Source organism: Molothrus aeneus, chromosome 3 (genome assembly GCF_037042795.1).
Source record: "Molothrus aeneus isolate 106 chromosome 3, BPBGC_Maene_1.0, whole genome shotgun sequence".
Lineage (NCBI taxonomy): Eukaryota > Metazoa > Chordata > Aves > Passeriformes > Icteridae > Molothrus > Molothrus aeneus.
In genome coordinates, this window is record NC_089648.1 from 48,594,877 (window position 1) to 48,611,717 (window position 16,841).

At 39.8% G+C, this 16,841-nt stretch overlaps 1 protein-coding gene across 7 annotated transcripts in view; it reads right to left on the reverse strand.

The window, feature by feature from the left end:
• The window catches only part of MAP7 (microtubule associated protein 7), a 109,637-nt gene that overhangs the window by 14,313 nt on the left and 78,483 nt on the right, over positions 1-16,841 (reverse strand). For 4 of the 7 annotated variants that reach the window (XM_066546870.1, XM_066546867.1, XM_066546871.1 and 1 more), the window contains 6 exons: positions 16,550-16,660; positions 10,711-10,824; positions 7,207-7,355; positions 4,647-4,756; positions 3,976-4,256; positions 224-407 (listed from right to left, as the gene is read on the reverse strand). In XM_066546870.1, coding sequence (XP_066402967.1) covers positions 224-407; positions 3,976-4,256; positions 4,647-4,756; positions 7,207-7,355; positions 10,711-10,824; positions 16,550-16,660 — 949 coding nt within the window. The remainder of the gene's footprint in view (positions 1-223; positions 408-3,975; positions 4,257-4,646; positions 4,757-7,206; positions 7,356-10,710; positions 10,825-16,549; positions 16,661-16,841) is intronic. The other 3 variants (XM_066546869.1, XM_066546872.1, XM_066546868.1) reach the window with 2 other exon arrangements.

The window sequence follows — 16,841 nt, forward strand, 5'->3', positions numbered from 1 at the left end:
GACTTATTTTAAAGCTCTACTTAGAAAAAGTTTTAACCTTACACATCTGCTTAGGTACCACCACCAACTGAAAAACCCAGCAGCAAAATACGGTTTTGGGGAGGAACTTGTGCCTTCTGCACTTCAGTGCTGTGCTTCACATGTAACAATGTGACAGCAGAATACACACAACAAGTTGCTACAAACGTCTACATGCTTCTCTGCTGCAGAGGCCTAGAATTACCTTTCAAGCTCTTCTCTCTCCCTCCTTTCCTGCTCCTCCCGTTCCCGCTGCTCACGGGCAAGGCGCCTCTTTTCAGTCAGCAGCCTTGTTGCTTCTTCAGGGTCAGTTGTACCTGCAGAGGGCTTGGGCAGTGCTGGGGCTGGAGAAGGAGTTGGTGGGGCAGGAGGTAGGGATGGGCTGGCTGCTGAAACAAATGGGAAAGAAAATGAGTTTGTACAGACACAGTAGCCAAGATGTCACTCCCTTGAACAAAAAATACTTGTAAATGCACTGCAAAGTGTTTTCAAGATTATGTGTTTTTTTAAATGATTCAGAGGAGGAAGAGGTTTCTAGATGCCAGAGGTTCACACACCTTCAGGGAAGTTTGGTTTTGCAGGGTATGTGAAAGCATTGCAGCTGAAAGTGTAAGTCAAATTTTCCGTCAGAACAAATGCTGACAGGTGCTGAACAGAAGTTATGCTGACTTAGAAAGTCCTTACCATCACATTACTTAAGTTTGCCCAATTCTGTTTGAAGAGCAGAAATAAAACATTGTGAAATTATATTTTCTTCTGTATGATCATCCACTTCTGAAGATCAGATCCAGAATTTTTGGTGATAGTCACTTTTGGTGACTTGGTGATCTCAAACATCAACTGCCTGATGTGATCTGCACTAATGGTAGGACACCAGCTATCATCAGTTTTGCAGCTGCTCCAACCTGAGGCAACTCATGGGACACAGCTTTTTAAATGTTGCCACTATTGGTGAACTGTGGCTTGTGTTCAAATTTCAGTAATGCCTTCATATCAATTCTTTATTCAGGGCCAGCTTTGTCCATGTGGCAGAGAAGATGTTACTTTTTCATATAGTTTTCATAGGGTTTTTTTCATATTTCTGTAAGTTTGCCTGGCATTATCTAGCACAGGTACAGAGTGACTTATCACCTTTTCTCTAGACACCAGGGACCATTACCAACACACAAGCTAATGTTAGGAAGCATTCCCAGAGTAATTCCATCTGGTAATGCAGGCAAACATGGAGAGGGAAGACTTTGAACTGTCAATGAAATTAGATTCTGACCCAGTAATATATATGTAAAATAAGTCATAAAGAGCAGCAAGCAGATGATTATAAATCTGCATTTCTAACCATACACTGAGCTGTGGCAATTTTCCTAACCTCACTAACAACTTCTAAAGGGGGGTCTCCTCCCCGATTCCCCCCTTCCTATACCTCATCATGTAAACAAACAAATTAATTTGTTTTCTGTGCTGAATTCCCATCTGTTGACCTCTCCTCTCCTCTTCTATCAGCTAAAAACTACAGAGGTCTTTCTATAACTGCTTCAGAGCTTCGACCATGAATTTAAATGATACTTCTACACCAGTAATTCAAAGAGTGCCAGTGCCTGTTCTCTAGCCTTGAGGTGAGCTGGCACAGTTTAGCCCTAGTGCAATGGAGCACTATTCTCTCACATTAACAAAACAGGTATTCAGCCCAACCCCAGGGAACAGTCCCGAGCTGGGCTAACCTCCAAGATGTAGCTGGGAACTTAGAAAATTCTGGGATGTTGGAATATAAAAAGGTAAGCAATTTGATCACTCTGAATCTTGGGAGCCATTTAGAGCCATGCTCTTAGTAGCCTTGGGGACAGAAGGTAAGAAAATGAGGCTGCAATTACAGCCTGGATCAGAAACATACCAGAGAGCCTTTGTAATTGTAAACAGTATAAATGACAGAGTTCCTGTACCTCAGCCCTTTCTAATTTACTAACATGGGCCAAGGCAGGGCTGTTGCTTTGAAGGGAGCATAGCTTTGTGCTGCTTGGAGCTCGCTTCTTGCCCCAGGCGCTGAAGTTGGCAGCATAACAAGCAGCTTAATGCACACCTGCCCTGCTGTCAGAACAGATAACACCCAAAAGACCTTTAAAGCTTCAGTGGCATTAGTAAAGTTGTGTATGAGATTTGCCTGCAAAAGCTTGAACAGCTTCATCAGCAATTGCTACCTGCTGACCTCCTGGCTCCTGTGAACACAGAGCCAGCAGGCAGCTGAGCCAGACCAGCGAAAGGCGAGTGTGTTACCTGTAGGGAATGAGCTGTACTCACCTGCAACACAGTCCCAGGAGAATCAGCAACATTCCTCTAGCCCCAAATGCTGTACTTGCACCTCTCTAGATTCTTGAATTCAACTAGTGACTCAGTTTTGGTAGCTGGGGCCTCCATTGGCAGTACAAAGCCATCCTATAACCTCACATGTAAAATGTTTTGCTTGAGGTCTTTATCTCTGGTCCCAACCACCACCTCCTCTGGCTTTGGGAAAACACATTCAATTTGAAGGGCTGCTCCCTGCTTTGACTATAGTACCCTTCTCTTTCATTTGTCTCCACTTTATATCTTTGCTTGTATTCTTTGATGTGAATACAAACTGCTTGAGTTTTGAATACCTTTATCACACATAAACACATCTTGAAACACACATGTTTCAATACTAAGAGATCTTGTCACAAACTCAAATGTTGACAGATGCTGCAAAGAAGTGGAGCCTCTCTTTCTCCTGAACTAAACAGTGAAACAAGCATGATGGTTTTTCTGGTCGGCACCTTGTACTGGAGAGCTACAACTTGTAAACACTTGCAAAGTTATCTCAGTGCTATCTCTGAAATGGTCTTAAAAGGAAGTTTTCTCCTCAAAAGGAAGCAGACAAAAGATAGCAATTAAATCTCCTTTGCATGCCCGTGGCGAATAGATACATCCATTCACCCTTTTTGTGGGGTTGCACCTTCTGTAGTAGACCTGGGTATCAGACAGGAACTGCTGTAACGGGACTTAAAAAAAACACAAGAAATCAATTCACGTGAGGCTTTCTTCACAGAACAACCCCAAACTATACCTGCTGCAGTTGAATGCAAGCTTACTAATACTTAAAACTCTTATCTGAAAGATAACTACAGGGAAGTCTACGAATTTTAAGTTCAGAATCATAACTAACCCAACTTCTGTATCCCAGTGGCCACACTGGACTTTCTATCTCATCTGCAAGAGACTGTTTATGCCATATTTAGAATGAACTAAATTGTCTGCTAGAAGAAACCTATATTTTTTAATTTTCAGATTTACCTTTTGCCCTTTCTACACTTTACAGTCTTTTTTTTGTGTACATCCTTTTCTGCATTGCTACTTTTCAAGGCTGGTAGGGTTTGGTGTGGGTTTCTTGTTCACTGGTTAACTATTTTTAATAACTCATTTTCCCTTAAAAATTCTCCCTATTCCTTTTTACTCTTCTCCTTACTCTTCTTTGCATTCCACTATATTCTGCTAATCTCTCCTGTGATATGGTTCTTTTTCAATATTATACACAAGCTAGCAGTGTTACCAGCACAAGTGCACTGTGTCTAGCAGAGCAGGACATTCTCACTGCTCACACACCTTATGTGGTGGCTTCCTGTACCATCTTCAGACCATTATTATTCTACTTCAACAGCTTGTAAATAAGCTATGTTAGGATATGGAGAACAAAATTCCTGTCCAAAAAGGCAGAGAAAAAGCTTGTGAAGCTACGCTGCGTGAGGCAACTTGGCATGTTGTTTTGACTTAGAAGAATGAGGGCTTCAACCTGCCTACAATTTTCTCATCATGAACATACATCAATAGGAGTGTTGTGAAGAATTCAGACAAACCTTTGACAGAAAAATACTGAAAGCTACATAATTTCAGAAAATGGGAAGGAAAAATATAAAAGATTCCTTATCCTAAAGTAGGATGTCTCCTTACCTTGAGTTAGCTGTGCTTGGACAGTGAGCTGCTCCTGACTTGTGGGTTCTCCAGCACCTGCTGAAGTTCCTTTACTCTCTTCTGTCCTCACCTCATTGGCCTTTTCAGCCTCCTTTTCTGGTCTTTTCTTCTCACCTTCTGGTTTGATCTCTTTTTTGACTGGCCGGATGTTGCCAGGAGAGGGAGGACGTGTCTGAGCAGAGGAAACTTTGGAGGAACCAGGTGGGGAAGTTATCTGCTTGGGTGTGCCAGGCAAAAAAGGCAAAGACTTTGACGCATGCCTGTGTAATCAAAGAGTGACAATGCTGGTTTCCACTTATATATCACTTCTACAACCATAGCAGCTAAAAATAAAGCCACTTCTCTGTTTCTCTATCAAGCAGGACTGCTGGCACAACTGAATGGGTTTCACGCAAAATGCCTCTCTCCAACTCTCCAGATGTGTGTGAGCACTGAGCCCAACCAGGAAGGAAGAAACCAAGTATTTTCCTGCCCCTTCCCCTTCTCCAGAACAGTAGCAAGATTTTTTTAAAAGCAGAACTGTCTTTCCCTTTCTTCACAGAGAGAAAACATCTACATCATCAAATACATTTGCCCTGTTTCACATTTGATTAATAGAACAATCAGAGCTGCCTATAGCTCATGTCCAGCTAAGGCTGTACTTGACTTACCAAACTGGAGAGGGAGCTGATGATCTAGCTTTGAGGCTGGAAGTAAAATGACCTCCTTTAAAGTTGGCTGAGAAGCTGGATGACAAATGGTCCTTTTCTCTTTTGTCAGTCTATAGCTCAGCAAACAAAAAGACAAAGTCAAGCCAGAGTTCACACAGCTAAAGACAGCAAAGCAAGCTTAGTTAAGGACAAGGAGTTGGGGGGCTGAGAAAAAGCAGTGCTGAGTCAGTGGTTTCTGCAGCTTGTTTAACAAGTTCCTTAATATAGCTCCTGTAACCTGACACCATCTTTGTCAGTAGATGTGCATTTGACAACAAGAATCCTTCCTAACCATTCTCTCCTGTCCTAAGATGTAATGGGCTAATTTGCAGAGGCTTATTTTTACACAGGCAAAAAAATTACCTTTTATAGTTTGATCTTTGCTGACTGCCACAGAGTACCTTCCACTGCTTCCCATAAACACAGAATTTCTTTTGAAGAAAACACAAAACAAACTCCCCCTCCCCTTGGCTCATACTTGGTCACAGTCTTTCTATATAGCACAATATTTTGGATTCATGCTTATAAGTGAACACCACAGATGTCCTCAAAGCTTCCAAATATGGTACACCAGTTATCCAAGTCTTTCTTTCCTTGGATGATTTTACAGCACATACTTTTTGCCATTGGTTCTTATACATGATAGTGATTTCCTTTTTCCTTCTTTATTTTTTAAAAAATAAAATGCTAAGTTGAGAAACATTTCCAATAACACAAACCAGAGCTACAACAGAACAACTGCTTTAAGGCAATATATCAGAACTTAAGTATCTATATACTCCCCATATTTTAGTATAGATGAAAAACTTCATGGTTTTGGAATAAGGAGCTCAGACCCCAGGAGTCTGAAGACTAGGAATGCTGGAAAGTACACTGAGCTGCCACTCAGCCAGCATGATGAAGAAAGAGGCCGCTGCTCACCACCTTGGCTGAGGCTGAAACACAACCCCTGTAATAGGTGCATCATGAGGCTTGAGAGCCTCACCAGCTGAAAGCTGTGCAATGCTTGTCCCCTGAACTGAAAGCCAGGTTAACAGCTGGAAAAGACAGACTGAAAACAACTTCATGAGCACATGATGCACTGAGTTAGCAAAGTAAATACAACCAGAACAAATGCACTACAATGAACAAGAGTTTTGGCTTGCTAACAGTAACTCTCTATTGTATCTACTTTATTAGTATTGAAAGCAGAGCATCAGAAAATTTTTCCTCATATCAATAAAGTAAAAAGCTGAATTAATACAGAAGTTTTCAGAAGCATAAAAGATTCTCCACATCATACAGGCTACTGGAAACAGCTCTTAACTCATTTTATATCAACAAGAGTTTCATATTACCTCCTCCACCAAAAAGTAACAACCTGTCTTCTTTCTAATTTAGGAAAAAAGAAAAGCCAAACCCCAAACCTCATGCAATCAGAAAGACTTAAGAGGAAGCACCAACAGGCCGTGCTCTATGCACATGCTAGGAAATTTCTCTAAAGATACATACTAAGACTATGCCTTAGCTTAAACTTCAGTATACTACCCTCTGCCTGAAAGATTAAGTAGAGGCTATGACTTGTGGCACTTTGATTAACACTGCTTCCAATAAGGATGGCAATAGCAGCACTGCCTCTTGACCTTCTGCCCATCAGGCCAAACAAAAATGCGAGCACCTCTTACACAATATTTTGCAGAGATTACTTCAACCCTTCTCACACTCTAACTCAGGTTGTGGAGTACAAGAAAAATATAACTGCTCAGGTTCAGCAAATGAATTTGAACTGGGTCTGACTGCATCCCATTGGCTTGGAGCACAGTGAACACGAGTTTGCTCTACTGTTTCGATTTTCCTAAAAGCTCAGATCAGCCATAGTACTGCTATTAAATCATTCAGAATGAACAGTGACCTGTAGAAAGCCTTGCTTATAAACCATGCTCCTAAACCAACTTCTTCCTTCCCAGGGAGGAAACATTTACTAGCCTTTCTTAGGTTCTGGTACCTAAGAAAGTACAGATGAAGTGAGAGTACTCTATGCACTTGTGGACAGAGACATGTGAGTGCATGCATTCCCCGCCCCCTCTATTCTAGGGGCTCAGCTGAATTTGCCAGAGGTCTCAAAAGACATCAAATTCTGGAACCTTTGTGGAAACAGCCTGCTGGGAAAAACAAGTTCCCCACTGAGGGAAAAATGGCAACACCATCTTGGGCCTTAAAAGGCAGCAAAGAATCCACTTGAGAACAGGGCACTGTGACTGCCTCTGTGCCTTGTGAGAAACTAAGGCATCTACTCTGCAAACACAGGTGTTTGGAAAACATCAGTGCTTTTCCACATGGATTCTTTGGTGCATAATCAGGTTGTGCCACCACATAATGTAGCATGTTTCAGTTAAAATCCAGCCAACTATGACACAAACTGGAGAGGAGGGGATGATGCAGAGGAGAGGAAGTATCCCTGCAGCTATTCCAGTCCTAACAAGCACTGCAGTCAGGTGGTCATGGCACGGGACACCAAGGACACATTGGCTGCCAAGCTTACCCCTGAAAGGTGCGTTGTTCTCCGACGTCCAACGGCATCGGTGGAGGCATAGAGTTTTGCTCTTTCTCCTGAATTCCTGCAGTTCAGGGCCTTGTAGGACAGAGGGCTGAGGGGGCTGCAAGATGCTGAACGGGGACAAACGGGGATAACTACGGTGTTGGTTGGTTTCATTATTTATTAGTTTTAATTACAGAGTAGCATTGGAGAATTGACAGAGGAAAGCCAGCAGGAACAGAAACGACCGAGAAAGACAGAAAAGAAAGAAGGTATTAATACACAGAGAAATGGCTAAGTATCAAATCAGAACCATCATTTGACACGTTAGCTTGGCCACACATACAGTAAGGATGCAAGTTCAATAGGTGTTCATGCACTTTTCCATTTGTAAACTAATAATTTCTTTCTAAAAATTTAAGAAATATGCCATGATACTGGGTAGTAGATAGTATTTTCCCATTAAGTTTTTGTACAACTGGTGGTTCTGAAAAAGCAGTAGAAACAATGGCTGCTCTGACAGATTAGCTTAGTAGACACATTGAAATGAGTTTCAATTACATTCAGAATAGAAAGCAATCAAATGAAATCAGAATGCCTACGAACTGCATTGGAAGTGAAGAAAAATTAAAGGAGACATACACACAAAGATCAAAACTCATTGACAATACAAACCAGTTTCAACTAGGAAATCAATGAAATTGCTGTCTACAATTTGCAGCAAATGATTTTTTTTTAATTCTTGTTTTTAGGAATATTTCAGCCCATTATATTTTTGATACTTCTAGAATAACAACTTACTCAAATACATTCTCAACAGCAAATTATGTTACGCATTAAAAAAAAACAGGCTGACAACAACAAATCAGCTTGGAAATTAGTTTTTGAGTAACCAGGATGGCAGCTTGTGTTGGTCTGCACAAGCAAAAAGACTGTTATCAAAAGACCTGACAATAGCAGGTATCAGATATACAATGCTCTGATTTTATCTTCAAAGAGAACTTTAACTGCAAAACATATCATGGGAAACTTCTTGCAGCAAAGTGTTCTTGGACTTTCTCTTGATTTAACTGAAGGAGAAGATTGGGAAAAACTACGTTATCAGCTCCTGTTTGTCTCTTCTGGTCATTTAATTGAGTCTTAGCACAGTTACTATCCAGCATGTCACTTGAGGATAAAATAGGGGCTCTATATAGTATCTTTCCTATTCCTTTTTTTTCCTCCATGTCAAAGAAATTTACATCCTCTATTTCCATAATGAAAAGCCAAACCAAATGAAACTAAACCAATATTTCTTGCCTGTATATCCCTCCCTGAGCACACTTGAAAGAATGCAGTTCCACATACAGTTAATTCTTCTAGTCTTACAAAAGTACAGCTGCTGTTACAGGAAGAGCTCATAGACTTAACAGTACTAATGCTGCAAATTCTCCTGTACCAAGAGATTAACATTATGAATAAAGAGTCTCATGTAAGCGTTACAGCAATGGCGCTAATGCTTGCCTTATAGTTCATAGGGATTTATGTTTAATGAGGAATTATGACTAACTTAAAAACAAGCAAGAAACAAGAAAACAGGGATTTTTTGCTTGTGGTTTTATGTTGGTTGAGGGCATCTAAACCAGATAGGAGGCAGTGGCATAATGCTTTACACACCTTATCATTTATGTGGCTCCTGCCCTGTGATTCAATTCCCCTTCTGCATGCTGATTATCTGAAGTTACCACCAAGGAAGACAACACAAGTATTAAAAGAGAAACAGTTCATTTTCCTTTGTGAAGTTGCCAGACAATGCTTTAGGCAGCACTTCCAATGATTCACATACTAACAGGATTACATCTATTCAGAGGAGCTTTTTGAAAGCTATTTACAAAACATTTTGGCTTCAAAGGATTTATTTAAAAAAAGATCCAGATGTATTCTTATGCTGGATGTCCCTAATACTTCCTTAAAATTTAAGGACATGAGTACATATTTAACTCAGTTTGGATTTTTTACATTGCAATTTATTTTTACAGCCAAAGGGCAGGGTAATTTTCTAGGGAATAATGGCAGGCTGGGATGAGTGGAGTGTTCAGAGTGCAGCTGTGAGCCATTGACATCACTTGATCATTAATCTCCAGGAAGCATCCTGTATGAAGGGGCTGAAGTTACTGCTCCTAGAGAATAATACCTGGAAAAAAATGAGCAGATGGATCATTTTTCTGGTGCTTTAGTTCCAGTTAGCATAGGGAAGGCATTTCAGGGAAGTGCCTTAGACTGAACTGACAAATCAGTCTTTCCTGCTTTTTGTAGCCTTTCTCAATATTCCACTCGGTTTAGCTGTGCAGTATAAACAAGTATAAACAAGAGCAGTCACAAAAAGCTTCATGCTTGCTCCAAGAAGGTAACACATGCAACCTTCTCAACTATTCCCTAATGAAGAGCTGAGTTTCCAATATCCTTCTTGGTAGGTGACATTAAATATTAATTTTATGAGTGATTGTTTTTGAAGAGTAAAAAAGAATGCTGTGCTTCTTAATTTTACTATTTGTAGAATATCATCCATATTTTTGCTCCTACAGCACCACCCCTGTGGAAACGTACCACAGCCTAATTAGTTATAAGAGTTCTTAAGTGAAAGCTTCTTTAAAAGTAATCTTAGCAGATCTCTGTTCCTTCTTACCTTCTATGTTCTTTAATTAGAATAAAAATCCTGTCCACATCAGACAAGAAAGACTTGCCTCAACTTATAATAATATATTGCTGCACGTGCTGAGGGTGTAATGGTAAAGTTCCAAGTGGATGATTACAAAACATTCTATTATAAAACATCCTATGATAAAAGAAGAGGTAGCTGTCACCTAAAATACATGATAAGCAAGTATGCCCTGGTTGTATTTGGAATACAGTTTTGCCTGGGCCTTCAATTACCACCTAGCAATATCATCACATTTCTGCACATTAATTTTCCCTCAGTGAGTACCATCAGGGAGCTGTTCTGGGGTTGGCAGACAACTTTACAATTATTATAACCCCACTGAACCTGCACACTTAACTTCACAGGTATTAAATGCACAGTAGCCAGGGCCTATCTTTATAAAAGTCTAACTTTCTCCATGTGGGAAGTGCTCTGGTAGGGGCTGAAACTCCTTTGCAGCAAGCAGCTCACAGCTTTAGCAGTGGATGTGCTAAATCAGCTCTTTCCAATAAGGTGTGCATTTCCTTAAACAGCCATGGCCAGCATGATGTTGTTGCCCTGCATGTTTTGTATGTTATGTTTTTTATTCATTTATTGCATTGATGAAGAGGCACAAGTAAGAACGAGTTAGTAGGAGAAAGAGAAAGAGGCATAGCAAACAACTGTACAGGGAAGCTTTCATGCTGTCATGCACACTAACCACAGACGTTCAAGTTCATTCTGGGATGCTACCATACACCCATAATTAGATCAGTGACTTTACAGCTTCCGGCAGGGAATCTGGAAAAATAAGTGTCTGAGACATGAAGCCTCTGCTGTTACAGGATTACCTGCATCTCCAGACAATGCAGCTGTGCTTTTACTCCGAGCCAGGAATGAGTGTGTGGGCGTCAGGAGCCTGCTAACGATGCTGCTCTCCCAGGGACTGAGCTGAAGACGGCGAGCTGAACATGCACCATACAAGCAAGATGTTAGATCAAACACTTCACAGATAACCACATGCTGCAGAGTGTTAGTACTCTTTCCTCACTACTGCATACCATGAAAATCTTGAAACTGTCCACAGTAGTTCAGTGTTTTGCATTTAATTATTACTCCTTTTTAGCAGAGGAATTCCTATAGAAATATGTACATCTGAACATTTAATTTATGTTACTGCCTGTGGCATTATGGCAAATTGTTACCAAATGAGTACGGATATTCTGCACATCTGCCACATTCCACGTTAGGAATCACAGGATAATTTCCCTACTAGAGAAACAGTTGCCACTTCTAAATATAGACTTCAACAGAGATGTTTGTGTCCCAAAGGCTTCCTACACTAAAGGCTTCCTACACTTAAACACCTTCCAAAGTTTGCCAGCCTACTTAGAAAAACCAAAGAAGGCCGCTCACTGCTATACAGAGAATTATGTCAATGAGGTTTTATCAAAGCACTGCAAAAGGATAGTGTGCCTCAACTGCAGATACCAAGCTCAGCAGCTGCAGTTGTCTCAGTAATAGGTGAAGCCATAGAAAACAGTTAATATATTTGATCATTAATTCTCTGTCCACAGATCCCGCTAATGAACACTTTTCACATAGTTGCTCTGTTTTGAAAATGCAATACATGTTGACCTGGCTGCAATCACACTGCTACTTTGCTTTTCCCAGTGTTGTCTAACGCAAACATAGCTTTTCAATATAATCCTTTTATCTTGTAAAGTTTCTTTACTTTTTTTAAAAATACTAATTAATGATTTATCATGGCAAAGCATTAACCAGAAGAATCCTGTAAGTTACTTTCTGCATTGAATTGGGTATTTCTTTCATATTCCAATGCAACAAATTGTTTCATTATGACTATCACAAGCCAAAACATTCAACTACTTCCCAAAGTAGTTCATTATAGTAAGCTTACACTACAGCAGTAATCTTGATATTGCAAGCAAAGGCAGGTCTTTTTACACCTCAGCATTCATTTACCTTCGTTTAGTGTTTGCCGCAACAAAACTGCAGCTTGAATTTATGAGGCTTAATCTCTATAACATTCATTGAAGTGACTGGCCATAACAAACTTGACATTCATTTGCATTTTTAAAGGAAGAAATCCATCACTTTTAATAGACATAAACTCTGAATCTGTCTTTAATCTATCTACTCCTTGCTGAGCGCCATGAAAAGAGAGGCTGATCTCAATCTCCCCCTATGAAAATATAATTGCTTAATCTGCCCTCAGTGCTGTTTTGCACTTCTCAAATTGCTCCCTTAAATTCCAGTAATGCAATAAGGGGCATTACTACAGAAATATAGGACTCTCAAACACAGCAGGCTCTTTTCCTAACTGTCCTTTTACACAATGTACTATTGCCAGAGCTTTTTGTGATTAATGGTTCCATTCTGCAATGGTAGAGATCATACAGACACACAAAATACCCTACAGAGACCTCCATTACAGCACACACATTATCATTAAGCTTGCAGTTTAACAATGTAGAAATCACAGAGCTACCATTAAACTGGATGCAGCAATGGCAAAGCCTTTGCTTCCTCTCATCTCCAGGCCCCATGCTCAGTATGATCCCTGTTTAAAGCTACTGTTGCAAGACAACAGATTCTTTTTTGTGGTCTCAGGCTTTAGTAGGTGAGGCTCACAAGTATTATTGTGGATGAGTTTGGAGAACTCTTCTACCATAGTTTAACATAAAGATCACACAACTTCAGAAAGCAATCCTCGATATTTTAGGCCAGTAAACCAGTACTATATACACTATCCATTTCTTGGCATTTATCTTTACATGTTAAGTGAATGTTACCATGTAAATACAGTCCTGCGGGCCAGCTGCAGGCCTTACGTCACTATATAAGCTTATATAAGCTTCCAGAGATGAAATAATCTCAAGAGGACACAGCTAAGAGACTGATGATTTAGAACACCAATGTCTCACCTGCCATGTCTCACATATTTCATATTCCTTGCCCTAAAGATGAGTATGGTTTAATTATCTTAGGCCCTAACTCAGGGGAGCTTGTATACACATCCCCTATTAGAAGCAATCACGTGTCACAGCATCCAACTGAAGCACTCAGGCAGTGTTTGGGAGTGAGTTAGTTGACATGTACAACAGTGAATTAAAACCAAAAACTACTTTCTCCATATAAGTAATAGGCCTGGTTCGAGATGTCAAAATAATTTTAGCCAGGACCTTGGAGTGAAGTCACCCTGATTCTCTGCAATGGGTGTAGATCAGAGTTTGTTCAGATGCACCTTGGCTTTGTGGGCCAGGGTCATCACATAATTAATTTTCCAAATGCACAGCTACCTGAAAGCATCACACTTCACACATTCAATACATATTTTAACAGATTAGCTCCACCATTCACCTAGAACAGACAAACTTTCCCCCACTGGGTTCCAACTACAAGAGTATTAATATCTAAATGCATTGAACAGCTTCAGTTTGGTGTCTAAACCACACTGGAGCAAAACTGAATACCAAACAAAGAACATCCCAGAATAATAAGATCAACTTTAAGACAATGAGGTCAGGGGTTTCTTTTCTTGCTCTTTTTGTTTTTAATGCCTCAGGGTGATATTTTCAAGAATTAGTCTTACAAACCATCTGACAGACAAGGGGAAGCAGTATTTTTTGTTCTCATGATGTGTTAAGCTATCACTCATAGAATAGGGCTATTTCATAGAATTATAGAATGGTTTGGGTTTGAAGGGATCTGAAGGATCATCAAGTTCCAACCTTCCTCTCATGGGCAGGGACACCTTCCATTAGATCAGGTTGCTCAAAGCCCCATCTAGCTAGACCTTGGGCATCCACAATTTCCATGGGCAACCTGTTCCACCTGCCTCCTCCAACCTATCTCACCAGCCTCAGAGTGAAGATTTTCTTCCTAATATCCAATCTAAACCTTTCATTTTGAAGCAATTAGCTCTTGGTCCTATTACTACATGTCCTTGTAAGAAGTCCTTCCCCAGCTCTCTTGGAGGACCCTTTTGCTGTAAAGTCTCCCTGAAGCCTTCTCTTCTCCAGCCTGAACAAGCCCAAGTCTCTCAGCTTTTATTGCTCCATTTTCACACAGGAAGCACATTTATGATAGGCTTACTGGTACAAGGAAGTACCCTTACCCCCAGCCACAAGCAGGTTATTTTTAACAGATTAAAGATCTTTACAACCTAACTTGTAACTAAAAAACACACAAAGTTGCAGGGTGCTGGCAAAATAAATTGGTTACAATCACCTGTACTTGTCTTCAGGATATACAACCTGAATACTGGAAAGTTGTCTTAGCAGCAGCAGAATAATTTGCAAGTAAGCAAACAGCAGCATTTGATTAGCTGTAGGAACAGATGGGAGGCAGGGATTTAACAGGCCTTCTGATGAGCACCACGAAGGAGACTCTCATTGATAAATGTGGTGTTTGCTTATACACATACACAATATGGTGAAGAGTACATAGGAGGAAACTGCTCTTTCTACAGGAAACAATACTGAAGCCCCTGAATATCTTCTACAACGGTTGCAGAAAACAGTGATGCAGTGACTGAGACAATCATCTTCTTGAAAGAAAAATCACTGCAGAGAAAGGGGAGGAAAACAACTAGGGTGCAAGTTTCCAAAAATTCAAGTATGTAACTCATACCTCATGAAAAATAGTATCCCTTTGCTAAGCTCTCCTTAAAGAGCAGAACTGCCAAAATCTATTGGTCAACAGCAGTTTTCTCCAGTTGAATGTGTGTTCATGTTCTGTTACAGTTTCAACTATTCACTAACTACAGTAACATAAAAGCATGAGAAGCATGTTCTAGCTGCCCGATTGTACAACTGTGATAAAGAGCTATACAGCAATACAATGCTTGAAATGGCATCAACCAGTCTTTTAGCCAATTAGTTAATGAAAACTTTTGTCTTTTGCTGCACCAAAAAAAAAAAAAAAAAAAAATTGCCCTTCAAATGATAAAAAGGTGCTGCACAACAGATGACAAGTTCTTGTTGACAGCTATAAGCCACTTAGTAGGTAAGCTTATCATCCTTATCTCCAGCTCACTGTTTTGCAGGTAGGAGTCTGTATCACAGAGTGTGGTGATTGGGTGCCCTCTGGAAGGTGAAATGGGGAGCAGGCAGTCACAGCCTTCCTTTAAGCATCTGCATTAAGAGGTTGAGGCCACTAGAGAGACTAGTGGCACTTCTCCAGATACATGGCTCAACTAGATTTAGGTATCTGACTTTGCATGAGAAAAAGCATTTCTAGCATTTGCATTTACTTTCTGTCTTGGAGCCTGAAAAAGTCACAAGAGACTCCTAAAGGGTTCCATGCTGTTTTAGTAAAAATGCCAAGCAAAAATGCCTCAACGTTTTGACAGATGGCCATCACTTCCATATTCCTTTTTTTTCCCTACCATTAGACTGCCTAGTATGCTGTTTAAGTTCTCCTGAATTTGAAATGGGTGGCAGAAGCTAAAACACTGTGTTACAGTCCATAAGAGACTATCCTTCATACTTAATGCCTGCTGCTGTTCACCTGCCCACTTCACCAAGATCCTTCTTCAAAAAAAGCATCCGGCAAAGAACAGCAATAATTTGAAAAAATTTACACACCTGAAAAGCTAATAAAGTTAAAACTGACTGGATTTCAACATTTAGAGCAAGAAATAACTAATGCTTAGGAATAAATTATTTCCTAAGGTAATACTGTATTTTTTACAAGTTACCAGACAGTACGACTAGGTTTGCCCCCTAAGATGAACATGGCTCATCAAATCAACCAGATAAACATGTTCACTCAAACTTGGAACTTGGTTAAGACACACAAATAATGACATCAACCAGACAACTCAACTAAAAAAGTCCATTTAAAAAAAATTTTTAAAATAATTTTATGGATTGAAATGGGACAGAACTCAGTAGAGGACAAAAAAAATCCCTACCAAGTACTTTACTGTAAAGCTCTTTGCACAAGTTACACAAGAGACATTCTTTTATAAAACTTGTAAGCTCAATACTTCAATCTCATAAGTCTTCAGAACAGCAGCAGAAATTCAGCTATGTTAATTTTTAAAAGCTTGATGGTTTGTCTTTTTTCAGACTTGTAAACATCAAAAATGTACACTGAAATGAAGCAATCTTTGAGAAATAACTGGACACAAAAATTCAATAAACAGACAATATGAAAAACATCCACACCTCCACACCTCTTCCATAAAAATAACCAAAATGCTAATAAAATCAGAAAATGTAATAAAATAACTGCTTGAAAGCTTCATGCAACATGTTCTTCGACATTCAAGAGCTATTACCAAAAAAGAAAGGAAAACAAAATAATGACAAAATGGTCTAATGCAAATAAAAGGTCACACATGATTGCATGCACTATGGAGTGATGTATTCTTTCAATAGTTGTACCTCATTTACTAAAAACCTGACAGAAGCACTGCTTTTATCATTTGCTAAAGTAGGATTGTTTAGGTAAGTTCTCTTGTTTTAAAAAACAAGAATTATTTGTTCTCACAGGAAAAAATGTTCAACCATTTACTTGTCACATTTGAAGTCTTTCCACTACCACTTAGATGAAGTACAGAAAATGACTTCAGAAGCTTGTTTTATGTGCAAAGTAATACATCAGTATAGAACATTCTTTCTTGCTGCTCTTTTAATGCTTTTTTCTTCAAAACTGTACCTCTGTCTGGAGAATTTAGTAATGTTGCAGATGAGGAGGAGAGCCGCTTGTTTATGACTGGATCAACATGTTTCGAAAGGTTCATTGTTGAAACAGACCGCCTGTCTCGATCTAAAACAAATGGAGATAATGCTAATTGACAGCCCACATGCAACAGTGCAAGTTCCTAGCTCACTAGTGGGAGGAGGAAAACAGGACTAAGGTCACTCCTGCTCTACCACAAGAACTTCCAAAATAGAATGGAATTCTCAGTAGACGTTGTACAGGTGACTCAAAGACTAGGCACAACACA